The following is a 22,444-nucleotide window of genomic DNA, read 5'->3' on the forward strand; positions in this document are numbered from 1 at the left end:
GTCTCAATCTCCAAAATCTGCTCCTGCTGTTTGAATGTCTTCAAAGTTGGTGCTTCTAATTGGCCCTTTTCCTGTTTTTGTTTTTGTTGTTTTTAAGTTATGTCCCTTGGTTACATTTTCCTCTTTTTAGGAGCTCTATTTATCAAAGCACACACTAGGAGTCAATAATAACCCAGGGCTGTGTGCAAAGTACTATTTTACTTCCTTGCAACTGACCCAGCTTAATCACTGATCTCCATGTGCTGGTTAATTAATAATTTAAGATGGAAAAAGCAAAGGGGGTCTAAAGGACTCTGCCAGCCAAGAATCCAGAAGCAAGGGCTACTAGAGTTCTGCAGCTGACAGTGGATGGTGCAGGTGCAGAGTTGCATACGTCTGCATGTTATCACTGCCGCAGAAATCTCTTACCCTTGCTGCAGAAATCAGCCCTGGAGTGCCCCAGAATTCCAAGGGCCTGGGTATGGGCCAGTGTAGCTTTGGAACCAAGTAGTGAAGATTATCTGAAGGATAATTTTTCTAGTCAACCAAATGTAAGTACAGAGATTTTATACCCTTTTTTTTTTTCCTGTGGTCGTGATGTCTGTGAATTGGTGATACAGATGTGTGGTGATTTTTGATTGATGAATTTCTTCTTTCAACCCACAAGGAAATCGGATGCATCCAAAGTTTCTCTTCTCTTTTCTTTTTTTCCTCCAGCATCACCAACTTGAAGTACTGGGGGCGTTGTGAACCAATCACCTCCAAGACGCTGCAGCTTCTCAATGACCTCTCCATTGGATATCCTTTAAGCTAGACTCTGAGCAAGTTAAAAAGAGAGTCACATGGTTTTCTGCTGCTGCTGTAACTTGGGTGTAGCTTGGACTCAAGTGTTTTCTATTTTCCTAGGAGCCAAAGGCAATACACACAGAGTCTAGAATAATTCCAAGTCCCTAAAAGTGAAGCACCACACAATATAATAGTTACTATAGATATATCCCTGACTGGTTCTAAGATTCGTAAATACCAGGGACCTGGGACCTGGCTCACTGATGTGCTCTCTGTAACTAAGTTCTTAGCATCTGTAGTGAAAGCAAAGCCTCTGGCTCTTTGGTGTAAGAGCATCCTGACACTAAGTTTTCCCACAGTAATGACTTGCAACCCTTGATCTGAATGACATCTGCTGTGAAGTTTGGATTGCTTCACAGTTGGAAGCCAGTTAAGTACAAAAAACACTGTACAATTTCTTCAGCAACTTTTTCTCACATCTTCAAAGAACTTCATAGTGCCAGGCGTTGGTGGCGCACGCCTTTAATCCCAGCACTCGGGAGGCAGAGGCAGGCGGATCTCTGTGAGTTCGAGGCCAGCCTAGTCTACAAAGTAAGTTCCAGGACAGCCTCCAAAGCTACAGAGAAACCCTGTCTCGAAAAACAAAAAAAAAAAAAAAAAAAAAGAACTTCATAGCTAGTTCCTTTATAAGTAAGAGAGGACTCTGTTCACGATGCACAGTAGATACTTGGGCAGGGCTTTAAGGCATAAAGTCCCTCTTGAAATCCTGCCAGGAGGAGCTGGCTACTCTGGGATAGTCTGACTCTAAAGAGAAATTATGGTACTTATTTTCTTTAAAGTAGCAGTTTGGTGTGTGTATTCTCTTACTAATTAAAATACTAGCAGACACTGTTTCCTGTTTGACAGTACTACTCTCGTGTCGTTTAGAAAATAAGATTGTTAGGGAAACATACTCTCTCTGAACATTTCTTAGTTTGTGCCCCACTTTTCCTTGACTGTGTCCCTTTGTCTTTACATACAGTAGTGTAAGGAAACTAGTGAAGCTTAGCGCGGTACAGTTCATGCTGAACAATCACACGGTGAGTGGTCTCGGCCTTCTCCCTGTCTGTTCTCCAACTACCCACATACACTTCCTCAGCACTGCAAAGCAAGTGCTGCGATTGAGGCCCTGGGGCCTGCATCTCTGCCAGATTGCACTCCCATCGTCAGAGCTGCTCATGATGCCTGAGCTGTATTAAAGTCACCTACTGCTGTGTATGTGTGTCTATATACACAGCAGGGATAATTTTTAAAAATTAAAGCATCCATGTATCCTTACAGAGTGACCATGTGTGCAAGGGCTCAGTAATTCTGAAATTACTGGCTTCCATTCTACTTCTAACTCTTGTGTTTATCTTTTTAACTTGTTTTCTTTTTTTTACTAGAGCGAGCACTTTTCATTTTTGGGTATTAACAATCAGTCCAACCTGACAGACATGCGGTGTCGGACTACCTTCTACACAGCACTTGGGCGTCTCCTCATGGTGGATTTAGGTACTACAATAAACTCTAGTAGCTCAAGAAGTAATCTGGCCCTGTACTAAAGTTTTATCTGAGGACAGAGTAGTAAATATGGGGGAACTCTTCTCTGTTGTTTCAACAGTAACAATAGCGTCTGAAATAATACCTCTTTTCACACACACACAAAAAAAAACAGATCATGCTGTCATGCTCCCTGTTCTGAAACAGAGTAACAATATGCAGCCAAGTTTTCATCTTGATATGCTATAATAAAAAATTCTCAGCCGGGCAGTGGTGGCGCACGCCTTTAATCCCAGCACTCGGGAGGCAGAGGCAGGCGGATCTCTTTGAGGCCAGGCTGGACCGACAGCCTCCAAAACAATACAGAGAAACCCTGTCTTATGAAACCAAAAAAAAAATTCTCTTCAAGCTGGATACAGTAGTGTGCACCAGTTATCCTTTATTTGGGAGACTGAGACAGGAAGTCTGGGTTCGAGACCAACCAGAGCAGTATAATGAGATCCTTGTCAAAAACAGCTTTTTGAAGAATATAAAATTCTCTCTTTGACAACCACATCTGTAAAATAAGAGAATTATTGAGATTCTTAAGTGCATGCATCTTGTTGGTCAGAATCACCCCCACCCCATGCTAATAAGTGAACCCACCTACCCAGTCAACAGAGGGTTAATTATGTAAGTCTCCAGTGCATAGGAACCAGGGAAATTTAGTCACCTGGGTAACACTGGTGGTCCAACTAATCATTGATGCTCAGTGGTGTTTGTCATTGTGGTTTTGAGCTATTTTAATTTAATCCTGTTAAAATGACCGGGGACCTAGGTTTATGAAACGCTACTAAAGAAAGCACATGTGAGCAAAGCCTCCAGAAGCATCTCACCTAGCTTTAGCACAGCAGGTTCTTTCTGGACTGATGCATTCTCACCAAGTACAAAATAAACAGCATATAGTACCTTGTGCACATGCATGTCTCTGCTAACATGTGACTTTTTAATTACTCCTAACACCCATTGGGTTAATAAAGGGAGCCTTTGGATTGCCCTGGGACCTCCTCTTTTACCCCATCTTATTTCTCAAGCATTCACAGCTTGGATTTGTTGGCATCAGAGTCACACCCTGGGTTGTTTCCCTTTCAGGAGAGGATGAAGATCAGTATGAGCAATTCATGCTTCCACTCACGGCAGCATTTGAGGCTGTGGCCCAGATGTTCAGCACTAACAGCTTTAATGAACAAGAGGCAAAGGTGAGTCCTCTACCTATGAACCAGTTGACTTCTGGCTAGAGTCAGAGCCTGGTAAACCCAGGATTGGGTAGCTACCAAGAGTGTGCAGCTTATCTACAAACTGTCTCTTGGTTGGCATATGAACCTCTTGTGCTCTTGAGACTTTTAAATTGAAGATCTGGTAGTCATAGTCTTTTCCTATTAAAGTGTATTCTTAAGCAGTGTCTAGAGATTGTTGTGTACATTTTTAGATGTATCAACATGAAGTTACAGTTTCTTACTGCCTTTTGAATAACTGCTATGTCTTGAATTATGGCCCATTTTAATTTTTAATGGTGTTTACTAGTGATTTCACTGTTTTTCTAGAACAGTTCTGCAGGTAGTTGTGATATTTTGTTTATGATCTAACAAATAAAGCTTACCTGAAGATCAGAGTGCAAATCTGCCAGCCACACCAGTTAGCCATAGAAGCCAGGCAGTGGGGGCTGGAGAGATGGCTCAGAGGTTAAGAGCATGGACTGCTCTTCCAGAGGTCCTGAGTTCAATTCCCAGCAACCACATGGTGGCTTACAACCATCCATAATGAGATCTGGTGCCCTCTTCTGGCATGCAGGCATACATGGAGGCAGGATGTTGTATTCATAATAAATAAATCCTTAAAAAAAAAAAAAAGAAGAAGCCAGGCAGTGGTGGTACACACCTTTAATCCCAGCACTCTGGAGACAGAGGCAGACAGATCTCTGTTAATTCAAGGCCACCCTGAGCTACAAAATTAATCCAGTCTAAAAGAGAAGTAGAGCTCACACAAAGGTGATCTTATCATACCTTTAATCCCAGCACTAGAGAGGAATATAAGGCAGGAGGACAGGAGCTCAGTGCAGTCTGAGGTTTGGTGGAGACAGATATAGTCTGGAGATGCAGTCTGAGGACAGAATTGCCCCTTTGACCTGAGCATTGGTAGAGGTGAGAACTCTCTAGTAGCTGGCAGCTTTGCTTCTCTGATGTTTACCCAAGCTTTATTTACTAGACCATAAACAAAATATCATAGTCTTTGCAAAAAAAAAAAAGACAATCTTATCTGTGTTTTCTACTCTTAACTTTGTTTTCATACTTTTCTTGGAGTTAATTCAGCTCTTTCTCACTGTTAAAGCTGTAAGCTGTAAAACTATAAGTGCCTCTAAGCATATTCCAAAAGTTTTTCTTTGTTTGAATGTTTTTTAGTTTGACAATAGTCTGTACCATCTTAATTATTTTACATGTATAGTTTAGGTGTTTCTCCACTATCATGAAACAGATTTCCTTTTTAATTGGGGAAAAAAATGTTTTCACACCATATATTTTGATCACAGTATACCCTTCCCTAGCTTCTTCCAGATCCTTCCTACCTTCTCCACTCACCCAAAACAGATTTTCAGAACCCCAAAATGTTGATTGGTGACATTTTCATTGTCATTTCTTATTTCTGTGAAGATTTCTTTTGAGGGACCTAGGAATTTCAGTTCTGTAGTAAGGCACTTACCTAGGGTGCTGGCAGCCCTGGGTTCAAACCCTAGCACCACAACAAACAAACACTATGAGAGAATACTCTTTGAATTTCCATATCCTATGTGTAGAATTTCAAGTCAGTTTTGTAGTTCTTGATTTCTGGCTTTCAGAATTGTCATTTGATTGTTACTCTCCTGTTTTGTTTTGGGGTTTTTTGTTGTTGTTGTTTTTTATTTGTTTGTTTTCTTCATACATACTTACATGTTTGTGGATACCCATACCAAACTGGGAAGACCTGAAGATGTTAACATTGGTAGTAGTGCTTTCTGCAGGATTCCTAAGGGTACCCAAGCTGAGCAGAGAGACACCAAATAGCAAAAGGGGTTGATGGGGGGAATGTGAAGTTTACCTGACAGTTCATCTTGCAAAAGCCTCTAGTAGCCAGTAAGATGGGTAAGGACATTTGTTGTCAAGCCTGACAACCTGAGTTCATTGCCCACAGAGTGAAGGGAGAGTACCAAATCCTTGAAGTTGTCTTCTGACATTCACTATGACATAGATGTGAGCACACGTGCACGCACACAATAAACAAATAATGTTTAAGAACCACTTTAATTTTGAAAGATGATAATCTAAGAGGCTTTATAGCAAGATAGAGAACAATATCACTCTGTGTAACTTTCTCAGCTTTGTACTTGTGTTTGTACATTGAAGTCATTCTAAGGGGAGTGCACTATTACAGAACATACCAGCAATTAAACCTGTAATATCAGCCACTACCAAAAATTTAGTTAAGAGTTTCAGTGAATGCTAGCTCTCTCCCATCATCTTAGTTCTATTCAAAGCAAGTAAAATTACATAAAGAAACCAGGCTGACCATGGGCTGCAGTGGTCACCCATTATTTCTGCCATGGCCCTTGTGACAAGTCTTTTAGATTGACATACCTTAGGCTAGAAAGTTGAGCTCAAGAGACTGAAGAGATGGCTCAGAGGTTAAGAGCACTGACTGCTCTTCCAGAATTCAATTCCCAGCAACCATATGGTGGCTCACAACCATCCGTAATGAGATCTGGTGCCCTCTTCTGACATGTAGACATACATGGAAGCAGGATGTTGTATTCATAATAGGTAAATAAATCTTAAAAAAAAAAAAAGAAAGAAAGAAAGAAAAGAAAGTTAGTATCAACTCAGAATTGTTTTCTTAAAGAAGACTGTTCAAAGCATAGTACAGCACCTTTTACTAAACAAGTCAGAATCCTCAGATTCCCAGGGATTTCACTAACATGATAGATTTTTTAGAGCAATCATTCTATTATTTAGGGTGCCCAAGTAGAGATTCTGTTAAGAACAAGAATATTGGATTTATAGTTTGTAAAGAGGGTGATTGCACATGCACAGAGTGTATGGAGGCAGGGCCAGCTTTGTGGAGTCAGTTCTCTTCCTCCTTTACATAGCCCAGAGATCAAATTTAGGGCACCAATTTGCCCAGAAAGCACTTTACCCACTGATCCATCCTACCAGCACCAGATATGGTTTTTTTGTTTTTTGATTTTTTTTTTTTTTTTTTTTTTTTTGTTGTTTTTCGAGACAGGGTTTCTTTGTATTGTCTTGGAGGCTGTCCTGGAACTCCCTTGGTAGACCAGGCTGGCCTCGAACTCACAGAGATCCGCCTGCCTCTGCCTCCCGAGTGCTGGGATTAAAGGCGTGCGCCACCAACGCCCGGCCAGATATGGGTTCTTGATGCAAACTATATGCCCTACTCTGAGAAGCAGCATGACCCTGGGAGAGTTACTAGACCTTGTCCATAAGGGATTAACTCATCAGTCTTATTTCTAGGTACTGAGCATCCTGGGAAGGTAGTATGTATACTCCCTTTCTCTTCCTCTTGGTAGAGTACCTTGAGTTTCTTTAAGATAAAGAACTCAGGACATAGCCTTTTCTGCCTTTATATGGCCTTTTTTCACTTTTGAAAAACTGGGTTATTTTGATTTCCTGATTTTTACGTATTTCTTTAATGTCTTAAACTATCTTCAAGAGTCCTCTCCTGAGCCGGGCATTGGTAGTGCACGCCTTTAATCCCCGCACTTGAGAGGCAGAGGCAGGTGGATCTCTGTGAATTCAAGGCCAGCCTGGTCTACAGAGCGAGTTCCAGGACAGCCTACAAAACAATTCAGAGAAACCCTGTTTCAAAAAACCAAAAAATTAAAAATTTAAAAAAAAAGAATCCTTTCCTGGCATGCATGAGGTCATGGATTCAAGCTCCAGCATGGGGAAAAGATTTAACTTATTTTTGCAATAATGACCTATGAACCATACTATTTTTCTGAGTGTGTCCCTTATCTGAAATATCTGGGCCAGAGATGTTTGAGATTTCAGGAGGCTTTTGTAGATTTTGATATATTTACATGTATATAATGAGATACCTTGAGAAAGGGATGGGACCGATGTCTAAATAGAATTTAGACACAGAATTCACTTGTGATTCACATATACCTATGTACTTGGCCTGAAGGTTACTGTGTTTTTACTATTGTTCATGGGGACTTTTATTCTTTTTGCAGTGCAGAGAACTTAGGGGTCACAGTACTGACCTGTCTCCCCTGCTCAATGAGTTTCCTAATGTATTCTTCTCCATCCCTGGGCATACTGGAAATTATTTTGTATTTCGGAGGATTTTGGATTTCAGATTTTGTTACAAGAAACAAGTTTTCAAAACTAATTTTCCAGGTGAAAAGATTCCATTCTAGCATGAAGAAATGGATTCAAAATGGGGAGAGGGGTTGTCCTGTGAAAGGATTGCAATTGTCTGCAATTCCTTTCAGAGGTTATAGTTGGGGTGTTTCTTCTGTTTCTACATCCTGCTACAGAGAACTCTTGTTGGCCTAGTGAGAGACCTGAGAGGGATAGCTTTTGCCTTCAATGCCAAGACCAGCTTCATGATGCTCTTCGAATGGATGTATCCTAACTCATACTAGAAACATATTGTACAAACAATAACTGGAGTGAAGTTATATGCTTGGAGTGGGAAGGACAAATAGGGAGGAAGTTTGATGAAGCAGGAAAATGGTTTTCCAAAAAGTCTGCTAAGCTCATGATGCTCAATGCTGCCCTCTGGCTAGTACATAAATGAGATTGTCTCCCAGTTTCTCATCTGGATTCCAGATAAAAGTTGCAATGGAACCAAGCACCAATGGGGAACTAATGTACATGAATGTTACTATGCAGAAGCCACCTATGGTGGTGCACACCTTTAATCCCAGCACTCAGGAGGCAGAGACAGGAGGATCCTTAAGTTCGAGACCAGCCTGGTCGACAGATCAGATTCCAGGACAGCCAAGCTACACAAAGAAACTGTGGATTGGGGGGGGGGGAGTCCACACATGGTCTCCCATGCCTATAATTCCAGCAGTCAGGAGAGTTAGACAGGAAATCATGACTTTGAGGCCAGCCTGAGCTACATAGCAAGTTCTGTCTAATGAAAGAAAAGACAGGAGGGGAACATTAAAAACAAAAACTTGTAGATCTAGGAAGTATGTCTTAACTTTACTGATTTTATGACCTAGAAACAATTGGTCATTAAAATTTGAGGACCTGTTTTTCCAATAGTTTCTCCAACATGAAATAAACAGTTGCTCTCCCATCATATAATTGGTAAAGTATAAATGAAAATATGAAATACAGGGGCTGGGGGCTGGAGAGATGGCTCAGAGGTTAAAAGCACTGGGTGCTCTTCCAGAGGTCCTGAGTTCAACTCCCAGCAACCACATGGTGGCTCATAACCACCTCTAATGAGATCTGATGCCCTCTTCTGGCCTGCAGGAACACATGCAGACAGCACTGTATATATAATAAATAAATAAATCTTAAAAAAAAAAAAGAAAGAAAGAAAGAAATACAGGGGCTGGAGAGATGACTCAGTGATTGAGAGTACCAACTGTTTTTCCAAAGGATCCAGATTCAGTTACCAGTACCCACACGGCAGTTTACTTGCAGTCAGATAAAAATGCACGTAAAATTAAAATAAATATTTAGAAATGATTAAATATGTTCTTCGGAAGAAAGGAACTGAGAATTGAAATATATCCCTCAGTGCCATGAGGGGGTGGGGATTGTTCACATAGGAAAACTCCCCAGGTTAGCAAACAAGACAGGAAAATAAAGAGCTGTGAACAACTATTTGAACACTGTGTCTTTTGGATTGAGAGTTTCTTCCTTAGCATCCCCGTTATAGCTACCCCTCCTACATGCCAATTCTCCAGCGGGCAATTGAGCTCTGGTACCATGATCCAGCCTGCACCACACCTGTGCTCAAGCTGATGGCTGAATTAGTTCACAACAGGTAAGCAGGATGGCAGCTGCTCTGCTACTTGAGAACCCTCAGGTGATTGAGTGGGTCTCTTCCTTGTGCTCTGGGCAAATTGTGGAGCACTGCTATCAAACATGAAAGCTTCTAAAAGTGTATGTTCTTGTTTGAAAGAGGGGTACTCCTGCCATACCAGGCCATGCTGTCTACAGGAAATATATCATCAAATGAGCTCAGGACATCCTTTTTGTGTTTGTTTGGGGGCATTGAGGCAGGGTCTCAGTAGTCCAAGTTGACCTTAAACAATATATAGCTGAGGATGTCCTGAAACTTCTGATCTTCATGCCTCCTAGGTGCTAGGATGACAGGAATGTAACAACATCCCTGATTTTTTCAATGTTGGAGATCAAACTAGGGCTTTCTGCATGCTAGGAAACACTCTTACTGAGATAGATCCTTTTTCCCCCACAGCCGGGATATCTATTCTTAATAAGAAATAGACTTGGCGCCAGGCGTTGGTGGCGCAAGCCTTTAATCTTAGCACTCAGGAGGCAGAGGCAGGTGGATCTCTGAGTTCGAGGCCAGCCTCCAAAACAATACAAAGAAACCTTGCCTTGAGAAACAAAGAAAGAAAGAAAGAAAGAAAGAAAGAAAGAAAGAAAGAAAGAAAGAAAGAAAGAAAGAAATAGACTTGGCAACTAAGGGTTTTTTTTTTTTCTCCCCCCTGCCCAAACATATACAAGTTGATGATGGTACTCTGTCCATCATTTTTTATAGTAGTGATATATAAGAAAGATACATAGTTTTAAATACCTTTTTGAGAATTAATCTTATTTTTAATTATGTGTATGGGTATGTACACGAGTACATGTGCCTCTTTAAGTTTTTTTTTTTTTAATGGTGACAAGTGGCTCACACTTAGGATCCTAACACTCAGAAAGCTGATGTAGGAGGATTGCCGAGTGTTTCAGGTTAACCTAGGCTACAACGTGAGACCCTGTCTCAAAACAACAGAAAAGGACTTGGGAGCTGCCTTAGTGGGTAAAGTGTTTGCTGTGAAAACAGGAGGACCTGCGTTTGTATTCCCAGCACCCATATAAGTTAGGTGTGGTTATACATATCCATAATCCATACAATGAAAGGACAGAGATAAGCAAATTCTTAAGGTACGCCAGCATCCAGTCTAGGCAAAACTCTGAGCTCCAGGTTTAGTAAAGCACTTTGTCTCGCCAGGTGGTGGCGCACGCCTTTAATCCCAGCATTCAGGAGGCAAAGGCACAAGGATCTCTGTGAGTTGGAAACCAGCTTGGTCTACAGAGGGAGTTCGAGGACAGACTCCAAAGCTACACAGAGAAACCCTGTCTTGAAAAAAAAAGAAAAAGAAAAAAACACACACACTTTATCTCTAGAGACAGTGGAGGAATCAGGCATAGTGGCACAACCTTTATTAGTCACTGCATCTAAGGCAGGTGGATCTCTGTGAGTTTGGCTAGCTAAGGCTACATAGTGAAACCCTGTCTAAGGGGGAAAAAAAGGAGGTAGAGAGCAGTGTAACAAGATGCCTGATCCCAGCCTTTGGCCTCCAAACACACAGGCAAGCACACATGTGTGCACACGTGCATATACCACACATCACATAGTCGTTCATTAGCCTTAACTGTAGCTAGACCATGATAACAAAAAATTTCAATACACCACATTTTAGATTTGTCTTACATTTTAGGACCTCTGGATCTTATAGGCCTTAACTAGTCAGCTACCATTTGTTGCAAGATAGAGTAGCTAAAAGAGCTATTCTGACCTCATGAAGAGCATTTGAGAACCAAAACGAAGATTGCTAAAATGGATCCTTCCTTGCCTGATATTTGATTGTTAGAGCAATCCAAGTCCCTTGGTGTTTTCCTTAGAAAGTGGTAATGGTGTTTGCACCCCTCCTTCTCTTGCCATCAAGAATGTGGATAAATGTAAACTAAGGCTTATGAGTTAAAAAGCTTGATTCTAATCTACCATCCTGTTGTTTGGGTTGGTTTGGTTGTATTTTAATTTTTTCATTGTTTGAAGAGCAGAACTTGAACCTAAAGTGGTGGGCTTTAAGAAATAAGCGACATCGTTGGATAAAGTATGGTTCTTCCCTCAGTGGAGGAAGCAGTTTGCAGCAGTAGTGCTGAGTCACCTGGAGAGCCAGTGAGAATCTAGAGCATCCTGGTCTGCCAAGAAAAACCTTTGACTCTTTGTGCTTCTATTATTTTCTGCTCAGATCTCAGCGACTCCAGTTTGATGTCTCATCTCCCAATGGTATCTTACTTTTCCGAGAAACCAGCAAGATGATAACAATGTATGGTAGGTGCTTCAGAGAGATGTGTCCCTGGAAGTGAATATAACTGTGTGTGGTCTCAGGTTAAACTAACAGTAGCTGGGAGAGCATTCCCATGGGGTGCGGTATTCCTTATACATGAGTATTAGACTGCCAAATGTCACCAAAGACTTGATGAAATGTATATTATCTATGCCTTTAGAATAGGAGGGTTGAGATGACTTAAAAACTATGAACACCAGGTGTGGTGACAAATATCTTTAATCTCAGTACTCAATAGGCAGGGACAGGCAGATCTCTGAATTCAAGACCAACTAGAACTATGTAGTAATACCCTCACTACAAAATGTACTATGAACAATGGTTGTGTAACTATTTCCTATATTTACTCAGGCAATCGAATCCTGACACTAGGAGAGGTGCCAAAGGATCAGGTCTATGCTTTGAAGCTCAAGGGTATCTCCATCTGCTTCTCCATGCTGAAAGCTGCTCTCAGTGGGAGTTACGTCAATTTTGGAGTCTTCCGGCTCTATGGAGATGATGCCTTGGAAAATGCTCTACAGACTTTCATCAAACTGCTCCTCTCTATTCCTCACAGTGACCTCCTGGTAAGCCCTAAGCCCCATTGGCAGCATCATACTTGGATTGTGTTAAATTTTCATGCCTGGGATGGTGACCAGAAACTACAACCTCCTGCCTTTAATCCCAACACTCAGGAGAAAGAGGAAGGCAGATCTCTGAGTTCAAGAACAGCCTGGTCAACAACAAGGTCCAGCCAGGGCTATATAGAGAGATTGTCTCAAACAAACAAGAAACTGAACCTCATTCCTTTCTGCTATAACTATGTCTTTTGTTTCCCCAACTGAAGGAACTATTTTGTTAAAAATCTTCTCTCTTTGTGTTTAAATATCAAAAGATCCAGTTGATTTTTCTTCCTTCTCTTTTGTCCAGGATTACCCCAAGCTCAGCCAGTCTTACTATTCACTACTGGAAGTCCTGACCCAGGACCATATGAACTTTATTGCAAGCCTGGAACCTCATGTCATCATGTACATCCTCTCTTCTATTTCTGAAGGACTTACTGCACTTGGTAAGGATCTAGGTTATCTGGTGTGTGCCAGTTACCAGTGTCTAAAAACATTGCTGCTTGAAAAATATTGGCCTTGACAACTCAATATGCTACTCATGGTGTAGTCTCATCAAGCAAGTGCTTACTGGTCCTGGCACAAGAACCACTATGTGAGACATTCAGGATAGAGTGATACTTGCAGAGTTTTTCATCTGGTGGGTAAAACAGATAACCTGAATAGACAAGATACTTGAGTTCACCATAATCATACCTTTCATAATTCATAGGGTGAATACAGAGGAATAAGTAATTTCCTGGTCATGAGAAGATGAGGTCAGGGAAAGCCTGGCATCAAGTACATGTAAAAGCTGGATAGGAGGTCCATGACAGGTGCAGAAGGGTTATAGAGGAGTAAAATAAAGCTGAAAATGAGCAGAAACAATGTGCACATGAGGCAAGGTCCCCTTGGGTGCATTAGATTGATACATAGCCCATTCTAATCAAGGTCAATGTTGACAGGCTATATAAAATTGGATTTGATGATGTCTTCTTCCACCAGTGACTCAGGCTCATACTTCAGGTCCCCTGGGTGCTACAGCTCTTTCTGTTCTTAGCAGTATGGTTTTAGATGAGTCTCATTATCTTTCCAAGCTGGTGTCTCTGTTGTCAGAAGCCACACTTAAGTCTCCTACAGTTCTCAAGAGTATATATTAGATAAAGTACTTGTAAAGTAGTGATAACCCACGCCTTTAATCCCAGTACTCAGAGGCAGAGGAAGGTGATTCTCTGAGTCCAGGCTAACTTGGTCTACAGAGCTAGTTCTAGGACACCCAGGACTATACAAAGAAACCTTGTCTTGAGGGAAGCATCTAACAAGGTATTTGGCACAAATATAGTACTCTAATAGGATTTTTTGTGTTATATTATATTGTATTTCAAAGTTAAACTGAGCCTTGTGTATACTCAACAGTGACCTTGACTAAGGTCCCAGCCTGAGTACTCTTACGGGATTGCAGCCAATATTAATCTATTTGCCCAAGTCATCAGTAGCTCCGTATTCATGCTCTCCCACCATTCTTCCAGATACCATGGTATGCACAGGCTGCTGTTCCTGCCTGGACCATATTGTGACATACCTCTTCAAACAGCTGTCACGAAGCACCAAGAAAAGGACAACACCCCTGAACCGAGAGAGTGACTGCTTTCTGCATATCATGCAGCAGCATCCAGCTATGATTCAGCAGGTAAGGAATCTAAGGGTTAATTGGCAGTGGTGGTGTGTCCCACAGTGAATGAACTTCTACAAGAATGGGAAGACCAAGCAAGCTGATGCACATCACACTATGTTCATGTTCTTTTTAATTTTTTGAGACAGGGTTTCTCTGTGTAGCTTTGGAGCCTATCCTGGCACTCACTCTGTAGACCAGGCTGACCTGCCTCTGCCTCCCGAGTGCTGGGACTAAAGATGTGTACCACCACTGCCAGACTATGTTCATGTTCTTAAAATGGCAGTGGATTTTGAATCCGTTAGATCTGGAAAACATCTGAAATTATCTGAGTGTCACCCACCCCACACTTTGATCCTGTCTCATGAGCACACACTTCCATGAAATTGCTCTTATCCCTCACAGCTGGGAAGTGGAGCATGAGTTAGCCATACCTAGCTTCTTTAGAGTCTGTGCTCCTTTTTGCAAAGTAGGAACAAGAATGCAGGACAGGGCTGAAGAGATTGCTCAGTGGTTAAGAGCACTGGCTACTCTTCCAGAGGTCCTGAGTTCATTTCCTAGCAACCATATACTGGCTCACAGCCGTCTGTAAGGAGATCTGGTGCCCTCTTCTGGCCTGCAGGCATATATGCTGGCAGAACACTGTGTACATAATAAATTTTTTAAATTTAAAAACAAAAGAAAAAAGAATGCAGAACAAAGCTGGGCAGTGGTGGCACACACCTTTAATCCCAGCATTCAAGAGTCAGAGAGAGGCAAGTGGATCTCTGTGACTTACAGGGCTGGGATTGTGGCAGCATTTGCTGGGATGCACAAGGCCCTGAGTTCAGTCCCTAATACTGCCAAAGAATGCAGAGCAACAGAATTAACAAACCATAGAAAAACCAGTCCGTGATATGTTTGTATTTTATCTGTTTAAGATTGGCAATTTGCAAAAATACAGTGCCAATCCTGGCAGTTGTGGTGCACACCTTCAATCACAGCATTTGGGAGGCAGGGGCAAGCAGATCTCTGTGAGTTTGAGGCCAAGCCTGGTCTACAAAGCAAGTTCTAGGACAGCCAGGACTGTTATACAGAGAAACCCTGTCTTAAAAAAAAAAAAAAAAACAATGCCAAATAGATAACAAAGTAGCATCAGGTCAGTAGTATGGCTTATGTTCAAGCTCATTGCTCTTTAAAAGTAACAGTAAAATTATTCACAACGTAATCACATTCTCAAAGTCTCATGAAGCTGTCTTCTCTAAGACCAGGAATGAATAAGCAGGAAGCTTTTGCCTTCTAACTTTTTGTTTGGTTGGTTGGTTGGTTGGTTTTTGAGACAGGGTTTCTCTGTATTGTTTTGGAGGCTGTCCTGGAATTCACTCTGTAGACCAGACTGGCCTTGAACTGACAGAGATCCACGTGCCTCTGCCTCCCGAGTGCGATTAAAGGCGAGCACCCCCAACACTGGGCTTCTATTTATATTTTGTATGCTTCATTCACCCCATCCTGTTCCCCATAAGTCAGAGTGAACAGGGAAAGACTACCTATGAATAAAATTTTTCTCAAAACAGAAGACCAAAATAAAGATTCACAAATATTTTTCTAGTTTATCCTGTATAGAAAAGGCCTGTTTGAAGCCTGTTCTCCCACCTAGAGTAGCTGCACACTCACTAGACCTCTGCTTTCTTGCTTCTAGATGCTGTCCACGGTGCTGAACATCATCATCTTTGAAGACTGTAGGAATCAGTGGTCTATGTCTCGACCCCTCCTTGGCTTGATACTGCTTAATGAAAAGGTAGGCAAAGACCAGCAAGAGGCTCAGGAAATGGGTACTTATACCAACCAACCCTGACAGCCCAAGTACTGTTCAGTTGAATCTTTTCCTTATTTTATGTGTATGAGTGTTTTGTCTACACATATGTATATGCGCCACTTGTGTGCCTGGTATTCTTGGAAGCCAAAAGAGGGCATCGGATCCTATAGACCTGGTTATAAGCTGCCATGTAGGTGCTGGGAACCAAACTGAGGTCCTCTAGAGCAGCCAGTGCTCTTAACTGAACCATCTCTCCAGGAAGCTCCCCTTCTTAAGAGAGAGAGTGTGTGTGCTGTTAAGTGTAATGCTACACAATTTAATCCCAGTGCTCAAGAGGCAGAGGCAGGATAATTTCTCTGAATTCAAGGCCAGCCTGGTCTATATAGCAAGTTACAGCACAGCCAGGTAGTGAGACCCTGGCTCGAAAAGAAAAGGGGTCTGCAGAGATGGCTCAGTGATGAGTGTGTTTGCTGTTCTTCCAGGTGGACCAAAGTTTTGATTCCCAGTCCCCACCCACATCAGGGAGCACTCAACCATTTGTAACTCCATCTGCAAGGAATCTGATACTTTTCTGCCATTTGAGGGCGCCCAGACACATACACATACAGAATAATAGTAGAAATAAATCTCTGAAAACAAAAAGAAAAGGTAGGAAAGCCATCTCCTGTCCCAGTCAGAGGTATATAATGTAATAAGCCTTCACACAGCTGTCACTTGGCAAGGGGGTATGGGCCATTGACTAATTATGTCCTGTTCCTTCTTGCCTGTTAAAGTCTACACACAGTCAGGTTTGGTGGCCTGTGCTTCTAATCTCAGCATTTGGGAGGTGAAGGCAGGAGGATCAAAAGTTTAAGGTCGCCGGGCGGTGGTGGCGCACGCCTTTAATCCCAGCACTCAGGAGGCAGAGGCAGGCAGATCTCTGTGAGTTCGAGGCCGGGCTGGACAACAGCCTCCAAACAATACAGAGAAACCCTGTCTCGTAAAACCAAAAAAAAAAGTTTAAGGTCATTCACAGCTTCACAGTGAGTTTGAGGCCAGTCTGGGCTACATGAGGTCCTGTCTTAAAAGCAATCCACAAGTGGCAGTTAATGGAAAGGATGAAGGAGCACTTTGCTTTAAGTAGTGATATAAGTCCTTTGAAAGGGAAAGCTGTCCCTAGACATCAGAGCACATGAGACCCAAGCTCTTGATCCAGCTCTGTCATAAAGCTTGAGATTCTCTAAAAGGGAATCTGAAGCCAGGTCTGGTAGCACAACTCCAGCACCTGGTAAGTGGAGGCAGAGGCAGGTAGATCCCAAAAGTTCAGGGTTGTGATGATTTTTGAATTGTGGTAGACACTACTTTCCTTAAGAGCATTCATCTGCCTTCTCTCACCTTGTGTTTTGCTCCTTGACCCACAGTATTTTTCAGACCTGAGAAACAGCATTGTCAATAGCCAACCACCAGAGAAACAGCAGGCCATGCATCTGTGTTTTGAAAATTTGATGGAAGGCATTGAGCGGAATCTTCTGACGAAAAACAGAGACAGGTAAGTATCTGGATTTTACCAAGAAGTGCTGTTATTTTTCAAACCATTGAAACAAGGGCAGTTCCATAAACATCTCTGTTCACCAGATGTGATCTTCCTAAAGTAGTGCTGTCTACTAGAGAGGCAAGCTACAGGTCTAAATTTCTCGATGGCAAGTTTTAGTAGTAACCCAAGTAACCTAAAACATCTAAAATTACATTTCATAAGCTTGACATAGATTGATAGATTCCTATACCCTGGTTATGCCAAACATACTTTGAAGTTTTGTAAAAGCTTAATTAACTATCTAGATTATCTTCATTATTTAATTTGAATGAAGGCATTTTAATAAAAAAGTGATTAGACTGTGATGGGAAACTAGATTTAAATATTATTAAACTTGATTCAGCTCTCAGTCTCACTGGCTCACGAGCCATCTGTGCTTAGCAGCTTCTATATTGGACAACACAGCTCTTTGTCCTCAGTCTTTTAGTACTAAGGTTAATTCCCATCTCTTGTCAAGCAGTTAAGGTTGGCTGTGGTGCTGCCATGAGTCCAACTTGGCCCTCCCAGCTCCAGGTTTGACCATCTCTGGCCTGCTGTGAAGTTACCAGGAAAAAGTGGAAGCATAAACAAGGCCACCTTTCCTAATAGTCCTAAGACTAAGATTAGCTGGCTAGACACACAGTTCCTGTGTTCTACTTCTCAGTAACTGTTTCTGTGCTTAGGAAAACAACGTTTTAGGCAAAGACCTTTCATTTCTACCTCCTCCCCCAACCCACATGCATCCTTTCTGCAGGTTCACCCAGAACCTGTCAGCATTCCGTCGAGAAGTCAACGACTCAATGAAGAATTCCACTTATGGAGTGAATAGCAATGACATGATGAGCTGACAACTCTTGGACTCTACCTGTACAGAGCAGCGTCCCTTTGGTCTGGTCCAGAGGTTGAACAATTGCAAGGGAAGAGGGCCTGGCTGATCCCAGCTCCTTCCTCCAGAGGTGTGGGGAAATGGCAAAGGTCACCTAGCCGTTTCACCAGGAAATATGGGGGTGTGTGCACTCACTAAGGGGCAGGGCGCTGCTGGTTCCTGGGGGACTGGGTGGGAAGGGTGGTGGGAGGAGACAGAGACACAGTCCGTCTGAGACTCCAGCCCCCTCCTGGGGCCACCCAAGCAGGGAGAGCCCGGTGTCCTGCCACAACCTGCCTTGTATAAACATGTACATTTTTTCATAACATTTTGAACAAGGTTTATATTGACTCAAGTTTAAAAACAAAAAGTGTGACTGAAAACTTTTTACAGAGTCTAGTGCACCAATGCTGATGTGAGGGTTATGTATGGCGAGTGAAGAAAATGTGTATTGTGGTGGCCTGAAGCTTTATTGGACAAGGATGTGTGAAAGTGCAGAGATATATTTAGTGACACAGTGTAGAGAGGCAAAGAAAGGAAAATCTCCAAATGTATATTTTTTCTTAATGCCCTTTCCCCACCTCCACCCCCAATGATGCGCTCCTGATGCTGTATTAACCCTTGTTGTTAGGAACTCTGAGCCATGAGGGAGCACCAACCTCCCCATTCATGGATGCTGCCCTAGGTCCCCCAGCCTCCTGCAGTGACAAATAACTCCAGCTAAAAAATTCTGGTGTTCTTATCTCCATCCTTTCTCTCATTTTACTTACCCTCATCCTCAGACAGATGCCTCTTGCTGTTAAAAGATGGATTTATGTTTTAGGATTCTTGGTCTCTGTAGGGAGACGATGGAGAATTGAGCCATTTGCTCTCTTGTTGAGCAATTTGCATGAGTCCACCAGAGGCCTGATGTGTGTGGCCATGACTTTGTCTTCCCCAGCCCTTGAGGCAGTGTGTATGGATGTGTGTGTGGATATTTATGTATGTACCCTGCACTCATGAATGTATGAACTGGAGGAAGTTACTACAGAGGAAGGGTTCTTAATAACAAGGTCTACCTAGCATGAAGTATTTAACATTTTCCCTTTAAAAATATACATTTTTATAAAATAAAAAACATAATAAATGTTTTGAATATTAAAAAAGAAAAGTGAACCTACAGAGGAAAATTCAATGGAGAAAGCTATTTGCCTTGTACTTTTCCACAACCGTTGCTGCTAGTTGTACACATCTCTAGTTCAGCTCTTACCCATGGGACATTAATCAATTAGGTTTTATTTTTATTTTCCTCAACCCTCACAAACAAGCCTGTTAATTTTCCTTCTCCTCTGGCGACTGTGTGGTGAATCTTTTCTTGCGTGATCAGGTTGCGGATAGACTTGTAAGGGTGTTTGCTGCATACAGTGTAAGCATTGTGACCGCCAATAAACTTCAGTGGTTTCTACTGAGTTGGTTTCTGCAGTCAAATGTAGTGTGTCCCGGAATGTGTCTCACTTAACATGGAGATATACAAACAACCATGCTTTCTTTTTTAAAAGCCAGTGGATACAGAAGTCTCTCTGCCTTATAAAATGAACTCAGACTGTATCTGACTCAACTCTTTAAAGTATGACTGGTTCAGCTGACGTACTTGAAGCATAGTGTTATGTTCTCCAAAGTTGTCAAAATGAAGCCACTTTTCCTCTTTCCAGGTAATGAAATGACTGTCTGCTTACAATCAGTAGCTAAAGAAAGCCTCATTTTTTAGTCTTTCCATCTGCTTCTCTGATAGAGACTGGGCAAATGTTTCCCCCTGGAATGCCACAGAATGCACAGGCCAGATCAAGCAAATAAAGTTCACTAGTTTCTGGGATTCATGACCCTGTCCTGCACAGTGCCTTCAGTGTGAGGAATCTCCATTGCCAGAACCAGTGAAAAAGCACCAAAGTACAAGACAGTTGTGTGTATCTTACCTACACAGGTCCAAATGTTAATCCTGTGCACACTGTTAGGTGTTCTACTGCCTGCTCATTCCTAAAAGGCAAAAAAAAAAACCAAGAAACTATGGTTTTTGTGCCTTTAAGGCAAGTAGAATGGCAAGGATTTTGAGGTAACAGTTGGATTCTCTGTGTAACAGAGCTGATTGTCCTGGAACTCACTTTGTAGACCAGGCTGGCCTCCAACTCACAGAGATCTGCCTGCCTCTGCCTTCCAAGTACTGGGATGAAAGGCGTGCACCACCACCTCCCAGCTAGGTAACAGTTGGTCAACAAAATTCCAGTGTCCTTCCTTCTCTCCCACAAAGTAATCCCAAAGGCAAGAAATTCACTGGACAATAATATCGTTGGTGCATCACAACAGTGTCTCTGTGGTTAACATCTTCCACGGCCCCACCAAACTTTGTAAATCTTAAGGGTGTTACTCTTCAACTGACAAAAAAAGTTACCACCCTGGTGTGGTATTGAATGCCTTTAACCCCAGCAATTCAGAGGCAAAGGCAGGTAAATCAAGGATCAAGGTCAAGCAGGACTACAAAGAGAGACTGTGTCTTGCCCAAAAAAAGGAAAAGAAATGAAAACAGGATGAATTCAAGGTGATCCATGGTGGCTACCCAGCAAGGCCATGCTGGGCTATGTGGTACCTCTTTCCCTTCCTCTCTATCTCACACACTTTAATAGTTTCATAGGACTTAACCTAATATGAAATCCAGTTGTCTCTAACTTTCTGTGTTAGAAATCATGGAAACTATTTGTGGGTATCTATGCTGTTCCTGGGCACTCAGAGCATTATCTACACAGTGATTCCTGGGATCAGCTATTATGAACACCTAAATTCTTTTACCGATGATTATTAAATTTTATTATGTGCATATGTATTTGTTAGCTTGACCCAAATAAAAGGTAATATTTTCCTACTGAAGTGAAAACCAAAGAAAAGATTTTACCCAGTGTTGAAATGTTAGGTTCTTAAATTCTATTCTTTGATACATGTTCTCATATAGGCCAGGTTAGCCTCAAACTTATATTATAACCAAGGCTAGCCTTGAATTACTGGGCCTCTTGGCTCCATTTCCTAAGTACTGGTATTATAGGCATGTACTTTCTTGCCTGGCCTGGCTAGGCTTTGAAATTTTAAGAAGTAATGACTTTTCAGCAGAAGAGTCAATTTTCTAATGGAAAGTGACAATCTTCCAGGATGTATCATCTTTCTCCAAAACACAAACTTACACTAAGTACTCTACTGGACAGTGTTTCAGGATCATGTGATGAATTTCTTCTAGGCACACAGACCATTTTCCTAAAGAGCCAAAACAGTGTCCAAGTCAGCTCTGTCCAAACCAGAATTTCTGATGAGAGATCTACAAACCTAGGTTGTTAGCTACTAATGTGTCAAGCAAGCACCAAGGCAGAAATGGAGAGGAAGAGCAGTTGGGTTAATCTGAAAAAGGCCTTTAAGTATACTTTAGAAACAAAGGAATTAAATGTGTATCGCGCCGGGCGGTGGTGGCGCACGCCTTTAATCCCAGCACTCGGGAGGCAGAGGCAGGTGGATCTCTGTGAGTTCGAGGCCGGGCTGGTCTCCAGAGCAAGTTCCAAGACAGCCTCCAAAACAATACAGAGAAACCCTGTCTCGTATGTATCGCCCACCCACCCCATCCCATCCCACCGGGGAGGGGGGGGTGTCTCTGGAGAGATGGCTCAGTGATTAAGAGCATTGACTGTTCTTGCAGAGGTCCTGAGTTCAATTCCCAGCAACCACATGGTACCTCACAACCATCCATAATGAGATCTGGTGCCCTCTTCTGCCATGCAGGGGTACATGCAGGCAGAACACTGTATACATAATAAATAAATCTTTTTAAAAATGTATAAAACAATGTGTATCCCCAACTGTAATGAAACATTAGCATAAATGTAGATCACATTTAAGGGGAGAGGGTCTTCCTTTCAGTTGTCTTCTGGGTGGGTGATACTCTAAACTTTGAACACTAGCTTGTTAGCCACTTTGGTATACTTCAGGAATAGTGTTCATTAGAAGAAGCAGCTACCAGACAATGGGGCTGAGACCATCGGGGTGAAGGGTAGAGTCAAGTTTGAAAATGACTTTCCTTCCTCAGCAATTCATGGTTCTCAGGACACCCTGACCCTTGTCATCTGTCCATTCATGACATTGGCACCTGCTGGTCAGGGCTACAGAAAAGGAGTTGGTGGCATCAAAATATTGATTTCGCCTCTTCTGCAGAATCCATTAACAGCATACAGTGACTTTAAAAGTAAACAGGGTGGGCTATAGCCCAGTGGTTCAGCATGTACCAGCCCCGATTTTAAAGATTTATTTAAGTTTAATAAATTT

At 42.1% G+C, this 22,444-nt stretch overlaps 1 protein-coding gene and 1 long non-coding RNA gene across 2 annotated transcripts in view; one reads left to right on the top strand and one right to left on the bottom strand.

Moving 5' to 3' along the window:
* Positions 1-19,560, top strand: part of Xpo7 (exportin 7) — a 91,054-nt gene extending 71,494 nt beyond the window's left edge. The window contains 14 exon segments of the mRNA XM_005070981.4: positions 697-777; positions 1,781-1,844; positions 2,190-2,298; positions 3,418-3,524; positions 7,856-7,944; positions 9,220-9,327; positions 11,549-11,631; positions 11,999-12,213; positions 12,557-12,695; positions 13,758-13,918; positions 15,579-15,677; positions 17,096-17,223; positions 18,002-18,090; positions 18,093-19,560. Of these exon segments, the coding sequence (XP_005071038.2) occupies positions 697-777; positions 1,781-1,844; positions 2,190-2,298; positions 3,418-3,524; positions 7,856-7,944; positions 9,220-9,327; positions 11,549-11,631; positions 11,999-12,213; positions 12,557-12,695; positions 13,758-13,918; positions 15,579-15,677; positions 17,096-17,223; positions 18,002-18,090; positions 18,093-18,271 (1,651 nt within the window). The 3' untranslated portion in view covers positions 18,272-19,560.
* Positions 2,701-3,991, bottom strand: LOC121134638. The gene is made up of 2 exons (XR_005871741.1): positions 3,926-3,991; positions 2,701-2,842 (listed from the first exon to the last, which is right to left on the bottom strand). It is a non-coding gene; the product is annotated as an uncharacterized LOC121134638 (long non-coding RNA).
* Positions 19,561-22,444: the final 2,884 nt, after the last annotated feature.

The sequence above is a fragment of the Mesocricetus auratus genome, unplaced genomic scaffold, assembly GCF_017639785.1.
Source record: "Mesocricetus auratus isolate SY011 unplaced genomic scaffold, BCM_Maur_2.0 Super-Scaffold_2245, whole genome shotgun sequence".
In the NCBI taxonomy this organism is placed as follows: domain Eukaryota; kingdom Metazoa; phylum Chordata; class Mammalia; order Rodentia; family Cricetidae; genus Mesocricetus; species Mesocricetus auratus.